The 17,111-nt window shown below is 36.9% G+C and overlaps 1 protein-coding gene across 6 annotated transcripts in view; it reads right to left on the minus strand.

Annotated features, from left to right (window-relative positions):
* Positions 1-17,111, minus strand: part of HIPK3 (homeodomain interacting protein kinase 3) — a 74,563-nt gene that overhangs the window by 5,438 nt on the left and 52,014 nt on the right. For 5 of the 6 annotated variants that reach the window (XM_084520206.1, XM_084520205.1, XM_084520207.1 and 2 more), the window contains 13 exons: positions 15,395-15,518; positions 12,285-12,404; positions 10,334-10,420; positions 9,346-9,530; positions 8,418-8,577; positions 7,871-7,994; positions 4,984-5,105; positions 4,686-4,810; positions 4,424-4,585; positions 3,132-3,428; positions 2,041-2,181; positions 707-942; positions 310-437 (listed from right to left, as the gene is read on the minus strand). In XM_084520206.1, the coding sequence (XP_084376332.1) occupies positions 310-437; positions 707-942; positions 2,041-2,181; positions 3,132-3,428; positions 4,424-4,585; positions 4,686-4,810; positions 4,984-5,105; positions 7,871-7,994; positions 8,418-8,577; positions 9,346-9,530; positions 10,334-10,420; positions 12,285-12,404; positions 15,395-15,518 (2,011 nt within the window). The remainder of the gene's footprint in view (positions 1-309; positions 438-706; positions 943-2,040; positions 2,182-3,131; positions 3,429-4,423; positions 4,586-4,685; positions 4,811-4,983; positions 5,106-7,870; positions 7,995-8,417; positions 8,578-9,345; positions 9,531-10,333; positions 10,421-12,284; positions 12,405-15,394; positions 15,519-17,111) is intronic. The other variant, XM_084520209.1, reaches the window with a different exon arrangement.

A 17,111-nucleotide genomic window follows, 5' to 3' on the forward strand; every position in this document is an offset into this window, starting at 1 on the left:
AAAAAAAAAAAACACACTAACGCTTTTTGCTTTGTCTTGTGCTTGTAGTTGTATGTGTTGCTTATTTTCTGTGTGATTTTTCTATCAGTTTTCAAAATAAAGTCAGCTTCTTTAAGAAAATGACCAAAGGTACTCATGACTTGCCCCAAAAGTTGAAATCCGTGTCAAGGTTTGAACATCTCTGAACTGCAATGGTGCTCTTAAAAACGGCAGTTGCCATTTACACCGATTGAAACTGTAAGCATCCAGCATGTTTGGAACCTCAAGACAGAAAAAAAACACTTCTTTGATATAAGCAAGTACAAATACCTGACTGAAGTTTATATGTTGCTGATTGAACGCCGATGCCAGTTTTTGCTGACGGCTTCCCACAGCAGAAGACTGGTTTATTCTTCCCAGGACAGACCGACCCTTTTTCAGTGGCTGGCACGTAGCATCTTCCAAGATATAAATGAACACTGTTATGCTTTTGTTGCCTTTATTCTCTTCCAGCAATTCAAAGACAAAATTTGATTTGCTTCAGCATACAGGGGGAAATAATACACTCATCGAAACCTTAAAACTCCACTATTTGGAAGTGTTTATTACAGGTTAAGATACATGAGTAACTCAAAATCCACGTGTGTATAGTGCTATTGAATAAATTATTCAAATTCCTACTTTTATCTACTGGTACAGAAAGGAAACACCACCTCAACTAACTTACCTGCGTTCACCATCTGTTCGTCAAGATGTAATCTGTTTTCAAGACTCATTGATGGTACCACTACTGTGCAAACAGTTGATTTGGTTTCAGGATTAACTGATGCTCTTGCTTCCTTATTTTTATTGGTGTTAGTTACAAAGCCATCTTCCACAAATGGGCTGTCGTGTCCTGAAGAGTCTGAAGTCGGGGAGCCATCTACTGTATCACATCCACTTTCCTGTTCGTCATCTGACATACTACCAAAAAATAAACGTATGACATGAAACCAAATATATTTTCATAATGCAGACACGTTTTGTTAAAAATGCCACATGAAATTTAAGGAAGTAAAACAACTCAAAAGTGGATAAAATGTTACATTTTACTTATGCAAGCACAGGCACTCAAGAGGGCAGTTGATGTTCAAAACTCACCCTATTCACAAATTAAAAGCCAGGGAAAGGATAGAAATCACTTCTACATAAAAACTTAGATGTGTAACTTTCACCTACTTTTTTGGTTATTCTTTTAAATAATTTTGTACTTATAATCCACCTGAAATTTAGATTTTCAGTCCAAGTAAAACGTTGAAGACATTTTATTCCAGAAGAAATGAAATTATGGTCTCTGTATGCTTACTACACTAGCAAAAGAGAATACACTGAAAAAACACAGTGAAATCATTTCCTTTCAATATCAGCCACAACCTGGAGTTTGCAGCAAGCCTTCTCTTGGGGCTAATAGGTTCATTATTGATAATGAAAGTTTGGGAAACTTCCTGCATAATAGCAGGTAGGTCTCTGTCATCTACAAATCCATCGCTAGGAGCTTAACTGGACCTTACCTACTGAAAAAGTAGGTCTCTTTGAAGCTCCTCTGGAAACACCACATGTGCATAACTTCATATGTGTATATATATATTATACGTTCACATAACTGAAGCTTATGTTTGGTAAAAGAAAAAAGACAGCGTAATTAAAGATTGCAATACAAGATACACGATGGGAGAAGAAGAGACTGCAAAAATTAAAGATGCTGGCAACTTCAGATCTGTCACATCCGACTTCGGCTTAGTTAATTTTGCAAACTGACAAGATTCTCATTCTCACACGTTTGAGTTTTCTGAGTAACCAGCATTCTTCCAGTATTCTGAAAGCTGCCAGTGAGGCAAGAAAGGTCTGTTAAAAAGGATAAGGAAGAGTCTGTACTGTGCAACTGTAAGCCAATAAAGCAATATGTAACCATGTAATTTAGCCTCACCAGAGGGCAACATAACAAAACCTTTGCTTTTTGTTTTTCAATAAACTGAGTCTACCAGGTTCCTTCTTTTTGCTGAAAACAGCACAACTTTTTACCTGTTGGATCTCTTGCAAGGGGATGGACTGGACTGTCCTGAGGAGCTAGTACTCAGAGTGCTATCAGGACTGCTTAGAGAACATACACGGTCAATATTCAGAGTGTTCTGGCAGGCTTCGCAGTCAAGGCTACCTTTACACCTACCACACAGAAAAGAAAGTGAGCAAACATGCAATCTCTCATTCGTTCTTTCTGTACACCACTGACTTCGAAATAGTTATGGAATAAAAAGAGGTCAGATACTAGAAAAAGCCCCCTAAATAATGTAAACAAATACCTAATTCCTTCTGGTTTTGTTTTGGTTTTGCCTTTTTTTTTTTAACGAAAAAATTCCAAAACAGATTTTAAACCGTTTCAGAGTTCTTTTGGAAATTCTAGACAAAACATGCATTGCTGGAAACCTACTAAGGAATTTTATTAGTGAATCGTTACTAAGAAAGTAGATACAGTTCTTACTACAAATAAAGTTCAGAGACTTAAAACAACAGACAAAGTTGAGATTTAAAACGAAGGTTCCTCCAGTTCAGAATCGGTAACAAGTGAAAATAAATTCACACATCAGACTATTCAGCCTTTATTTAAAACAATACGGCTCTGTGATAGCTTTGTGAAAAAAAATCCTTTGTGAGACCACGCTCAGCATTTGTTTGTACCCAAGTGCACATCTCTTCACACTGCTTTTTTTTTTTTTTTTTTACTCACATACATATAATGTTACCTACTAGACGCTGCTGCTAGAACACGTTGATTATACAAAGCCAGAAGATTAATCTTCAACACAGAAATAAGGCATGACAGTATTAAGGAAAAAAAGTATGCTGAATTTAGAAGTATTCTACTCTGAACAGGTCTGTTACAAAAGAGGAGTGAACTGTTTCCTTTGACAATGCCCAACTTTACTAGATTAATGAATAATTAATTATTTTTCACTTTTAAATAGCATACTACTGCAGAATTAATGTTGTAGTGAAATCTGATCAGCAGTGCATTGTCTTAAAAAAAAAAAAAGATCAGATTCGTTAAGTACAGCAGCTGTGTTAAGGCAGCTATATTTAAGTAGAACCCAGTAAATATAAGCATCAATTCTTACTCTCTCAGTGAATGTGTTCTTCCTAAGTCATCTTCATCAGTGTCACTGCTGATGGTGATCACACTGACTGCTGGGCTGGGGGAACCTGCGATGAAGATAGCCTGGCGCTGTTTGTTTGAAAGAGATGAATCAGGGTCCAGCCTGACCGACGCTTCGCAACAGTTACTTTCCTGTCCTTCTGAATTATGATTGTCCTGTGCTTCTACACAGCTTATTCTCTTCACAGCCTTCAGGTTAATTATCTTTGGAGATATAAAGGCTGAATTTTGGATATTGGTATTTTGTAGCGCATTGCTCCTGTGAAGAAAACACAACAATTCGTATTTTGTGAATCTTTGCCAACAGATCTTAAAACTGTTCTTTCAAAAAAAAAAAAAAAAAAAAAAAGGCTAAAATACCACTTTTCTAAATTAATAAAAAGAAAAATATGAAATGGTAAGCAGTGATAAATATTTGGCATATATGATTTTAGACATTAATGAAAATTTAGGAGCATGCTAGTAAGAAGCTAATCACAGCATCCAGAATAAGATCTAAGACTGAATCTTGCAAGAAAATTAAATACAATATATTGAAACCCCATTATTTTTACAAAGGAAAAAAGTTAAAAAGTCCCACTTGGATTAAAAAAACAAAACCAAAAAGCTGGACAGATTTCTGGAAAAGATTCTCCACTGAAATCTCACTGAAAACAAAAGCTGATAGCCTCTGGATGAAATCTTTCCCTATCACAAGTCTGCTGTAATCATGTTTTATAACAAATGGTTTTTTTTTTGTTGTTATTAAATGCCCCATACCTTTGCAAATTCTTGGTATGGCAGTGAGACTTTAAGTTGTTCAGCAAGGAGCTGAAGGTTTTTTTGTTTGTTTGTTTTCCTACCAACAAAAGAAAGACTGCTCTTAAGATGGTTGTAAGGCATACTGCGACCTTTATAGGACCTCTTTATCTTTTGTTCTCTAAGCCTGGTATTTCCTCATGCATATAAGCTTAGGAATATCTCATTAGAGCTACCTCAGTAGTTTCTTACACCTTCCCAAAGGCAATAAAGACAACTTCACTCTCATGACAGGCTCAGATTTAGCAACAGGAACTAGAATGAATCTCTTGCTACTGCATTTTTTCCCCATCTAGTCTGTATTACCACAAATACTGAATAATAAGGGCAGAAAGAACACATTTTCCCAAAAGGCACTTCTCCCCCCGCAACATGCCACTTTCACAGACATTCCCCTGCACCCTGAACAGCAGTTTCAGATCTACTATCTTTGAATGTTAGAAATATTCGACCAACCTGTTCTGACACAGTTTATTTCTCTTGGTAGCTGCAGGCTGAGGCCAGACAACATGTGCAATGCCCACACTAATTGGCTGAGGGGCAGACAAGGTTATCTGATGTGTTAAAAGAGGCTGCGGCATCACCGAATTATAATGGGTGCCCTGGGTAATCATCTTCCTGAGGAAAAATAAAGGAAAATTTAAACCATTTCCATTGCATCCATAGATCCTGTTAAACCAAAGCCAATAAAGTACTGCACAAAAATACGTGGACTTACCCCCAGTCTCCAAGCCTTTGTGGGCCAGCCACAGGATCAGAAGCTAGAGATGTTGCAGGGGCTGTCACTGGTGCTACTTGCTGCCATGCAGGAACCAGTATTTGCTGGGTATGATTTGACCATGTCTGTTGTGAAGCAGAGAAGATCTCATGACACAGGGAACGACTCAATTTATATTAGCTGATTGTAGTTCAACACAATACAGAAAGCAACTCTGCGGGGCATTATCAAAGCAATTTTCATAAAAATGTTTGCTAACAGTTCAAATAAAAATGTTATTTCTTTTAAGTAAGCTCACCTGAGAAAGGATTCCTGCTCGAATCTGTAGTGGTTGAATTGCATGGGCCTGGGTCACCAGTGGAACTGCATTATCCACCCTCAGGGAGAAACTTGTGGGTTTACTGTGGTTTGTAGGAATTCCTATCAGGAAGAAAAACACATACACAAGCTTTAAGCAACATATCAGCCTTGCGTAGCTTCAGAGCAAAGTGCAAACACAAAGGATAATTTTACATTTTACTATTTTGTCTTGATGTGTTTATGACCTAATTCCATAACTTCAACTTTTCAAGCCAAATAAATATCAATATACCTCTTAAAAGATTTTTGTGCCAGTACTGATCTGCACCGATATTTGATGCTGTGATTTCCAAAAAGAACTGCCAATAGTTACTATTTGAAAACAGACTACTAGAAAGGGGAATGCCTTTGGCAGAAGGTTTTGCAGAGCGAAGCATTTTACCCTTCATCACATGTTACATAAAAGGTATTTGCAAAGAAGCAGACAAAAGCAAAAACAAATTCCAAAGCTTCTCACACACACCATTTCCAACTCACCAAAAAAACATTCCTCTCAGCTCTTACAGTACGCAAAGCCACATGTATGATAGCCCTGTTTATTACCATCTCTTTTGTGGGAAACAACATAAGATTTTCTGTGTATGCTATCAGATATTTTCTGTAGAGTCCGTAATCCCGTCAAATCCTCCTTGTAGCAAAACAATGCAAGCTGCAGTACTGTTATCACAAGAGCATAAGAGCAAAAAGATGCATCTCATGCTTTACATAGATTTCACTACTGTCACAGGAAACTCAGACAGACACAGAGCAATGCTACAACTAACAAGTTCAAGATAACTTGTTAAACTAAAATGAAAGATTTCTTTTAAAGAGATTTGCAACAAAACAGCTGTGGCTAAAGAAAACATTGGCTAGAAGAATACTAATTTAACATTCTAATGCCACTTTGCATCTTGTGGCTGTTTGGAGTTTTTACTCAAAACTGAACTAAAGATTAAATGTGTTTTGTGATCTTTAAAATACAGGATAAAGAAAAATCTTCAACTGATAGAATACTAGCATGTTATAAAACAACATTAAGTAATCCCCGTGCAGTTAAAAGCTTTGAATTTTGGAATGTTGTTGATTCATTTTTTCAATGCAGACACCTAGAACAGCAACATCTTAACTCTGCCAGGAGTAGCAAGACTTAGCACTCAAGACACTTGATAGAGCAGCCAAACAGAGAAAACTTGAAGTGGTGCCAGGTACCATTAATATCCCTTTCCCATACCAGCAGCTCAGCTTGTCACCTATGTGATGAAGCCAATATACTCCTTTCATCCAAGCTGTAGTAGAACTTCAATTTGGACATTTATCATCACACTAAGAATAGAGTATATAGATCATAGAGGAAGTATTTGTCCATACTGTTTCCTTTTTTATAATCACTTTATTCATCTCAATATAATCAAAACAGTAGGGTTTTTTAATTATGGAATACACCATCATGCAAAGCATATACAAATATATAGGGAATGATTTAGCTGTATTAAGCTCAAAAGAAAGTCTGTACGAAGCTATGCATTGAGCTCATATAGCCTCTGACACCCTGCACAGTGAATACTCGAAGCTTTCAAAAGTTTCTGGAATCCAAGATAGAAGCAGCCACCACAAATAACATTGAAGTCTGTTGTATCTGTTTTTACCTGCAAAGATAAAGACTTCCTGGGCTATAGGGTTAGGGAGAAAGTAAGGAAAAGTTTGAAAATCATTCTAAGAAAAACCTGCTTGCAATGAAACTATCGTTTCAAGGTCTGATCTCTACAACAAAGTTCAACATTACCGAGACAGATAAATTGCATCTTTGGAGATGGAAGACTGAAATCAAGCTAATAACAACAACCACCTTTCCCTCTCCATAGATGACTGTCGCTAGGTTAAGAAACACTGTTTTTCATCAGCTTCTCTCTGATCAGTCCTTTATAAAAAACAACAAAAAAGTTTATCTTAATGTGTTCTAAGAAATTTTTGAAGATTCCTCAGACAGCATGGCCCATGTTTGCATGATGCAAATGCATTTGTTTGGGGAAAAAAGAGGTCACCAGCTTTACCATGCATCTTTCCAGAGATGCATATCCTTATCTGGTCATTTTCTATAACTAGGGAAATGCTTCTCTGCTGGCATTTCCACCTCATGGTCTTCCAAATGTTTCCGATAATTAAGCATTCAACTAATTATTTGTTTCAATAAATAGAAAATTGTATACTTAAATCAAATCTTACCCCTCTTAATAAAGGGAGTTCTGGCAAGCTGCCCTTTCCTCCCCGCAGCGCAATGAAATCAAAACTCTCAAAGATTTAGTTAGATGTTTTTCAACCTTCAGAAAGTTGCAACAGTTCTATCTAATTGTCCTGGTTTATCTTATCCATAGGACAGCAAATGTGATTACTGCTTACGTGGGGCAGCCACATCCTTAAGCGAAACCCTGAGTTTCTACATGGTTTATTAAACATTTGCTTGCATGTCCGATTAACAACAGCAAAAATCCAGATTTATCACAAGAAGTGTTGTATTTTCTTATCCTTATCCCTACAGAATTCTAAGAATTTATTGCAGAAAAAGCAACAGTACTCTCCTCATCTTTCTTGCTTCTTCTCAAATTTTATTTTAGAATACCCTTCTTGCTTGCTGTAGAATCCACATTGCATCTCTTGGTTTTATGTGTGTGTGTGTGTGTGCACAGAGAGAGCTCAGTTTATCTGGTTCTGACCCTTACACTTCTTTATAATGACGTAACTGTTTTAATAAATAGTTTATGTGGATATCATGGAAAACTCAAATACAACTAACAAGAGACAACAATGCTCGTATTCCAGGAACTATCAATCACGGTTGAACATACCTTGAATAGTCGGAGGACATATAATCAACGCCTGCTGGAAAACATCACTGCAACCAAACTGAGCAGTTCCTGCCTGCAGTGGTATCCCTTGGTGCAAAACTGAATGGGCAGATGCAGTTAATGCCTACGGGAACAGGTTCAACACAGACAACATTATAATTGTGACGACACCCCCCAGGCTAATATACTAAACAGCTAAAATAATCTATAAATATGGAGTTTCAAATACGTTTCACAGGAAGCAATCGCCTTCAGCCACGGGAGGGCACTATAATACAGAAGTGCTTTACTACTACGACTTTTTTGTACTTCACTATTACAACAATTCCAGCTTGTCACTTGATTTTGAAACGTATTGGATTCTGAAGTTTGGGGGGTTTGTTTTGGGGGGTGGGGAGGTGTTTTTGCTGTTGTTGCTTTAAATGAACACTAAGAAAAGAATGAGAGTATAAGAGAGCACTTTGTCACTTATCCGATATAATTTTTCAGTTATGAAAATAATTAAAGAAACACCACTAACTGAGTTTTTAATACAAAAATGTTTTACCTGGCTTCTTACCGGGCCAATTTTGGTGAAGTTTGCAGTCAGATTAGCTGCACTGCCTGAGGCAACTGGTCTCATAAGTGATGTTTTATTGCGGTTGCTTAAGTCATACAAATTTGATCTGCATTTGCAAACATCCATGATGTGAAAACAGGACTTTACTCTATTAAAAATAGAAAATATTAAGTTGCCTTAATTAGAATTATATGCAACTTAAATATATAAAACAAGTACACAGCACAAGAAAAAAAGTTCAAAGCCCACAGTTCTCAGTTTCATGGAACAGCATCATGAACAGAAGTAGAAAAAGAAATTACTACGTGAATGTCAAGCCCTTTTAGTGCATATTTATTAAGAATAAATACATTTTAAGAAAACTGCTATTTCCTGCTCCTTGCATCTAACATCATTTTCCAACAACTGGGTAACAAGCAAGGAAGATATTAGGCTAAATGGATGGAAAGCTCTTTCCTTCCATGAAATGCTTGCACTTCAGGAAATCCACACGGAAAGATCTAGGTCTAGGACTGCAAGAACTTTTTAATATATTCCATATTAACCAAGGCACAAAAGAAAGTATCTGAGATGCTAATTTCAAGAACAAGTGCCTACCCTAGCTCTCATACCTGACAGGAACTAAGGTTCTTCATACCTCGAAGAATCAAACCCAAATTTCTGCAGGGTTGGAATTTTATAACCTAAGCATATAAATGAGCATTTAAAAATCTGTTGTTTTAAGTGTTACTTTTCAGAAAAACACATATCTATTCAGTTTCTTTGACCTAGTAGATCTATCTAGTATTGCAAGCACTTGAAAGAATTTTCTAACATGTTACAGAAATGACTAAAGAATTTTTTTCTTTGACAGCAGATGAAACAACAGTATTGCACACATGAACAGGAGAGATTTAGAACAGTTTTTGTTACATACTGGTTGCTATGAGGAAAATCAAGGAGGTGCTTCATGGTAACAAAAGAATGGTTCAGGGTCTCAGCTGGAGTGATTCTTAAATCAGCATCAATCAGTAACATTTTCTTCAACAGACTGACAAACTCCCTCCTATCTGCCTTCTCCGCCAACAGGTCACTTCCTTCCAAATCCATCACCATGTTCACCTACCATTGAACACAACAGTCAGATAGAAGACATGCATATTAGTTTGCCTCCTCCATTACCACTTTCTGCTTTAAAATACTAAAATTCAATGAGTAATTGGAATTAGTGAAACTTTTCTACTTCCACCACATGTATTATTCCCCTTGTACTCTCCCCAGCAAAAAGGCAAAACAGAAAGATTTCAGTCTGGGATCTGAAAATTAAGTTAGATTTGGGATGGAAATCTTTATACGGTCTAACTTAAAACTACAGAGATAATGTTCAAAACTTATTTCAAACATGTATTAATGGCAATCTTGAAAAAAACATTTTATTAACTTTTCAGGATATTAAAGAGAATGAGAAATTTCCTTTTGTTATTGACCAGAGAGGTATAAAGCTCAAGAAAAGCGAGGAAACTGTTTTGTTTTCAACAAAAAACAAACAAAAATGAAATGACGACTTATACTGAAAATTACTTTGCTGATATAGCAGCATCCCCATAAGTTGTTCCTTTATCCAGAATGGCAGATGTGATAAAAGAGAAAACACACATTACATATAAAAATTAAAGGGTTCCACACATACACAAGAACAAGTGCCATTGCTTAACACACATGGTGACAAAGGAACATCCTTATAAAGATGGACTGACACAGCTGGACACTTCCTCGGTGCAACATATGCAAATAAGGATGGTTAGGATTGATAAAAAAGAAATGATCGTCTAAAAATTTTTTTCTTCAAAACTACTAAAATATTTGAAAAATCATTTTTCATTCTCATCAGTCCTTTTGCAAAGGAAGAAGGCTTTAATACTCACATGCACTATATCATCCAAACTGTTGAAAATATACTTCCTGGCCTCTTTAGACTTCATACCTGTCTCTGCCTCATGCTCTTCCAAAGTCTCAAAAAAAAGAAAAGGAAAGCTGAGTTTAGAAGCTGGCAATAAAGGACACTTCCAGCTAATTTTAAATATTTATTGGCCTAATAAGCCTGTTTAACAGAAAAAAAAAAAGCGTGTGCTTGACTTCCTTGTATGTTTTTTTTTTTTTGCTACTTTCATTTTCTAAATTAAAATACGAAAGTACTAAATTTCACACCTGAACTACCCCAATACTGGATTACAACAGATGGTTTTTGTAAATCATACAAGAAGCATTAAAAATTTAATCAAAAACTTGGTTAATGAAACTCTGAGTGCTTATATATATGTATATATATATTATTTATATATATATACACACTCACACACGTATAAAGTACAAGTAACAGAAAATCTCTTATATTTATTTCCCTAAACTCAGAGCTTTAATTCCAAACAGCAGCAACATCACTAAAAAAGAATCAGATAGCCTTGGTTCAATTTCTATGTGCTTTATCTTTTGTTATTTTTATACTTTTATTCACTTGCACAACAGGTAGTGTAAGTACTTTAAATACTTCAGTATGAAACACGCAGTTAAATCCTAAAGAACTAATTTCATCAGTTACCAGTGACTTATGAGATGAAATATCCCTTTCTGTTACACTTTTCCTCTTTCAATACAGACCAGTAGACAGGTTTTAAGAGCCCATGTTGCAGGACATAAGTTAGGACTGCATGGAAAACTGTTTAGCATACAAATTACAGAAAAGATTCTGAAATTAACTTTGAAAAAAAAAACTGTGAGTAATGACCAGTGGTCCATACCAAAATTTCTTTCTTCTCCCAAAACATCATTTAGTCTGATGGGAGAATTTTAACTTCTGAAAGTGAACAGGTCCTAAAAATGAGCAAAGGACTCGTTTGGATTCCCTGATAGAGAAAAGCCAGATGTACCTTTGCCATGTAATGATCAAGTGCGTGGAGAAAAAAAAAAAAAGGAAAAAAAAAAAAACACAGAAAAGTGGGATAATCACAGCCGTGTAATCAGAGACTCCTTTTACGAGCTGACCCCAGCAATATTCCTCCACTTCGGAGGCCAGCCTCGGCTACTCAGCCCGATGCATGCTGCGGATTTACCGAGCTGCTGTGGGAAGTTATGCAATGCAGGCTTTCAGCTTGTCAGCTGTTTGTTACTTCAGAGGTCTTATGTCAACAGTAACTGCTTCATTACTCTGCCAGTCCTCTGTAAATTCCGTGAAACAGTAACATGAAGCAATTTAATTTACCAAAAAAAAAAAAAATCTTTGCCTAGGAAGTTATAACTGTTTATGGCCAGTGTGCAGTAATGTTCCTTAAAGAGAAGCGAGATGGACAGGTCACAAAAACATGTATTTTTGTCTACTCTCATTCTACTGTAGTTTTCAGCCAAAGGCTGTTTTAGTATGACATCTGAACTAAGTGAATCAAACTGTTTCTTAGTGTCTTTTCTCCTAGGACTTCTGGTCCCCAAACCAGCTCCAAACAAGATTTAAGAGTGGCTTGGGCCTCAGAGAGGGATTCTTCAAAGAGAAGTGGAAATCTGTGCCCAAGCAAGAGCCATTTCATACCTCATGAGATACAAAGCTTACTCTGAATCCCATGCTGCAACCAGGCATGCGTGCACTTGCCTCCCAGCCTCCAGCAGCCTGGGAGTTGTGCAAAACGCACCCCCAGTTGAGAAACAGGGGCACAAATTCGGAGCGCTGGTTTTCAGGAACAGGGTGGGGAAGGAAAAAAACAGAAGGGATACGGAGTGGGGACAGATAAACAAAAAATCACATAAGTGGGAGGGAGCTAATGGTATTGCATTAAATCTTGGCCTCTTTGGTTTCTCTGCTGTTTGCTGCTATGTTACACTGATTACCTTTAGTCTCCAACTAGAATATGGTGCATCAGTTTCTCTACAGAAAAATCTTGCAGTTTTCGTCCCCATGCTTAACAACTGCTCTCCTGGCAAACCTTGAGTCTGAGAAATATAACGAATCTGAGGAAGGAAAAAGAAACATGGCGAATGATTTAGCTCTTGTTTTCAAAATCTGATCCACACAAGTTAAAAAAAATATTTCATTAAAAAAAAAAAAAATAACAAAATGACCCTACAGTTCACCAATTACATCTTACACAGGAGGAAAACCTAATGCTGAATGCTTGACAGTGCTCTCTCACTGTCTTAGAGGGAGCTATACATAAACAAACCTCTACGCTGACCTATATAAGCAAGCTTTTCAAGTTCAGTCACAGAAAAAAAGGACCTGGGGGAATGGCTGTCAGTACCTCCTCAGCCCACTCAGATCCTAACTATAATGCATTAATTCTAAACAGGAAAACGAGCACAAGAGCTCTGCTTGCCTACAGAAGTTGAATGATTTTTGGCGTGTTCTCATTATACAACTCTACGACATCCTTCACATGTGCTGTTCTCATTGTATCATTGCCTTTTACACATCTCACACCTGTATTTCAAGCAAATGTCTCACATAGAAAGGGAGTGCACTCCAACCTCTTGGTCTCAGAAATTTATTGTTGAGTTCAATAGGAAAGGACTGGCTTTGTCTGAAATAGGCAGATGCTTTTGTCCATCGAAATGCTTGTCGTGCATTTATTTTGGAAGAGAATTGGGCACAGTCCCACGCCACGTGCCTGCGCAGTGTGGGGCTACCCCTGGAGAACATGTACTGGCTGGAAAATAGCAGAAGGGAAGCAAAAAAAACACACAAGGACAGGGCACTGAAATACCCTGAACCAGAAACCAGGAGAGTAGATGAGTTCAATGGAAAACAAAGGATTTGGGAGCCAGGAACATCTGAGAGGAAGAAAACTGACGGGAAATAGAAAGGAAAGGTATGCACCAGGCTTCTGCTGAAAAATAAACAGACCAAAATAGGCAAGAACTGAAGGCAACACTGCCAACTTTCGATATTTAGTATCCTCCTCAATTCTCTATATCAGGGAATAAAGAGAAACCCAGTCTGACCACAAATGTTTCTAGGTCATGTAGTTGTTACTTAAGCCCATTATAAAGTCTAAGAAATTAGGAGGGGAATAAAAACTAAGTCCATTAAAAGGTCTAAGAAATTAGCAGGAAAAAGACTATGTATTAGTTCAAAAATTTAACATTTAAGCACCTGGGCCTCTTTTAATAAGTATTAAAGCTCAGAAGACACGGCTATTTCCCACTAAGAAGTGCAGCTGTTACTAGACAGAATCTAAATAAAAATAACTACTCTGAGATGACTTTCAAGGCCTAACTTCTTGGTTGTCACACACCAGGGGGACAGGGCGAATTCAGCATAACGCACTTGCCCGTTCATTTACTGGGTGACACACAGCACACAGCGTGAGGAAGGGAATTTCCTTGAAAGCCGTCTCCCGCAGTTGCTGTGCTTGCAGACACTGAGTAAAACACTCCAACAAATTTCTCTGAAGCCAATTTTGCAGCCCTGCCTACACACGATGACAAGCCTGCCTAAAGCAAGGCGATCGCTGGTGGTGCAGAAGGGGTGAGAGCTCCTCCTCCATCCGGGATCCTCTGGCACGAGGACCACGCCAAGAGCAACACCTGCCTGTATCTGGCATCACGATCAGAAGATCATGAACTAGGGTTACAGCTCCCCGCTTCCTCACCCACAGCAGCACCCTTTTCAACAGCTATTTACAGCAGTACGGGGGCAATAACAGAGGTCATTCTTGGAAATTGAGTATTTTGATGCTTTTCAGTGTCCAGATCTTCTCCTGCAGTTCCTTCCTGCAAATAGGTTTGCCAAGCTCTTAGAAATTTTAAAGATAGTATTTCAAATTATTTCCAAAACAAGTGCCTTCACTTTTTCCTTAAAGAAAACAGTAAATCATACTGCTGATAGTTGTTTCCTCTTTCCTTCTCTATTTTAACAGCAATACGCTGCACAAATGTCTTCTAAATACTGGTCAAAGTCAACCCATGTTCCACTCATAGCTCACTTCCTAACCAGAAAACACTGAACTTTGTGTAAATGAGGGAAACAGAAAAATGAAACGTTACCAAAATCAACACAAAATCAATATATTCCCTTACAGTTATTTTAACAGAAGTATTTTTGGAAAAGTAAGTCTGGTTTGTAAGCACAGGGAGCCAAAAGCTCCCAATATGAAGACCAGGATCAGAAAAAATTAACATTTTGGAGGAACTGCTACTAAACTGCATGGTGAATCAAACATGTAGAAGTTAATAAATAATAAGCCAGTGCCGTTACAATTTGGATTTTCAGTAGCCTTCTTCACTTTCAAAGTCCAAAAATTGTTTGCAAAATCACAGTTCTGGTTACGTTCTTTCCAAATTTCCACATTGTGCTAGAAAATAAGACCTCTCTAAATATTTTAAATGGTAATTGTTCTACAGCTTTCATTAAAAACTTTTTTTTTTTGAAGTCAGTTCACTAATGCCAAAGGTGTCAGTAGCTGAAAACACCAACATTGTAAAGGCACAGCTTCAACATCTTCAAGGTGCATATATACAGCATTCTTACAACAGTTGCTTCTAGTTCCTCATGAAGTATAGTCTCTTAAATCTTTAAGCTATGTTAGATGGATTTCCAGAAAGCATCACAAACAGTTCAGAAGACAACTAGTTCTGACATCTGAACAGGTATTCCAGAATCAAGCCCATTTACAGCAATTGAAAGAAAGATTATAATGCAATTACAGTGGCCACAAACTTCAGTTTCCATCAGAAAAAGCAGCTTCAATACCAACATGTATTTTGCAAGATACAGGGGAAAAAATGAAAATCAAATCAGAAAAGCAGCATAATATACAGTTCAGTCTGGAAACAGGAATTGTATTTCTAGGACAGTCATTAGGACTAGATTAAAAGCATTGAACAGACTTGAAGAAATACTACTTAATAGATGTTATTAACATTTGAAATTCTTGGTCTAAGGACCTGAAATTCTTAAGTTGCATAAAATATGCATATGCTTGTGAAAGTTTTTCTACTACCTGGTCATACTCCAGTGCTCCTGGGTACAGTGGCCATCCAAGAAACAGCTCTGCAATCACACACCCTAACGACCACATGTCTATGGCTTCATAAAACGGCAATCCCAGTATGATCTCTGGTGCTCTGCAAATCAAACATGGTTACTGAATGTTTTCCTTTGGGAAAAATAGTAATTCAATAATCCAACATGACAAAAACATCTATTATTTGAAAATCACTTCATTAAAACCATAGCATCAAAGAATGCATTTTTCTTTATCTAGGTAATCTGTAGTAAGATTTTTATAGCTTCAAGGTGTTTTTTTCCTACCAATATCAGTTTTCTATATACATTAAAATAACCACTCTGTCTGAAAAACAGAATGCAACTGATTCAACATTTTTGCCTTTTCTCCAGCATGTCCCATCTGATCAGTGCTGTATGCCTGTAACTACACTCTAAACACAATATAATGATTTATCTCAAAAAAAAAAAATTAATCTGAAAATACACTTGCACACTTTCAAACTGGACAGTATGCCGAAAGCTATTTAAAATACCCATTTAATTACATAACTGCAAATCCTTTATGCACTCAGATTTATACAAATTGATCAATTTTTAAATCACTTAAATGAAGCTAAAGCACTTGCACAGGTTTTATTTTTCCCACTTAAAACAAATTCGAATTATTTACAACACCATTTGAATTTATTTCTGTACTCAACAACTTGGAAAACTGGTATTGACACAGCTGTTAAGGTGTTGTGTTTTTGTTTTGTTTTGTTGTTTTTTTTTTTTTTAACATTTCTGTTCACACTGAGCAAAACTAAAGTATTCCACAGAAATCAGCTGTAATTACATTTGCTCTTTTTAAGCCTTCTCCCCAGTTCCTTCAAACTACAATGTGATTTAGTGTTAAAATACAGAATCTATTGTTAGCTTAGCATGCGATAGAACAGTATGAAGGTGATTAAACCAATACGGTAATCTATGTCACAGCCAGGCAGAACAGTAGCATTCAACTGACCACATCAATTGTTGCTGAGAAAAATCATAATTGCTCACCTGTGTAAAAGCTTAAAAAAAATTGTATTTCAGCACATTGCTGTATCATTTTAACATTCCAAAACCAAAATGAACCTCTTAACAGACTAAATTCCCATATATCTCATTTATCTTCTTTGACATTTACCTTTAATGAAATATTCTTTAATTCACAGAAATTGACTGTACAGGGAAGAGATTTCTATTTTCATGCCATATTGGAACAAATTCCTATTTCATACTACACTGAGACAGAACTATTTTGGATAGTAACCCAAGAACTAAAGTAGTTTCTTCACTTTTGACATGCCTATTACCTAAAAGAGGTGATGGTTGGTGCTAGGAGTACTTCTATGTACCTATGGGCTCTGACTCCAGACCCACATGTGCTACAGCTTAAATCTGCCAAACTTGGCTCCAAGGGAAGATTGTCACCACCATGGGAAAGACTCATACCAGTGCTTCACTGCTCACTCTAGTCACAACCTGGTTTGGATGCAATCATCTGAAGGATAAATCTTGTCACTAGCAGGGAAACTAGAGAGGCTCAGTTTTCTACTGTGCTCAAAGATTTGATTACATTAAACTTCTAGAGATCACACATATGCGGTTTTGCAATGCAGGATCATGACACTGCAGTAAGTACTAGCTAGTTTTGTTATCTGAGAAATAAATGTAATATATCTACA

The sequence above is a fragment of the Aythya ferina genome (assembly GCF_964211825.1).
Source record: "Aythya ferina genome assembly, chromosome: 5".
Classification (NCBI taxonomy): Eukaryota; Metazoa; Chordata; class Aves; order Anseriformes; family Anatidae; genus Aythya; species Aythya ferina.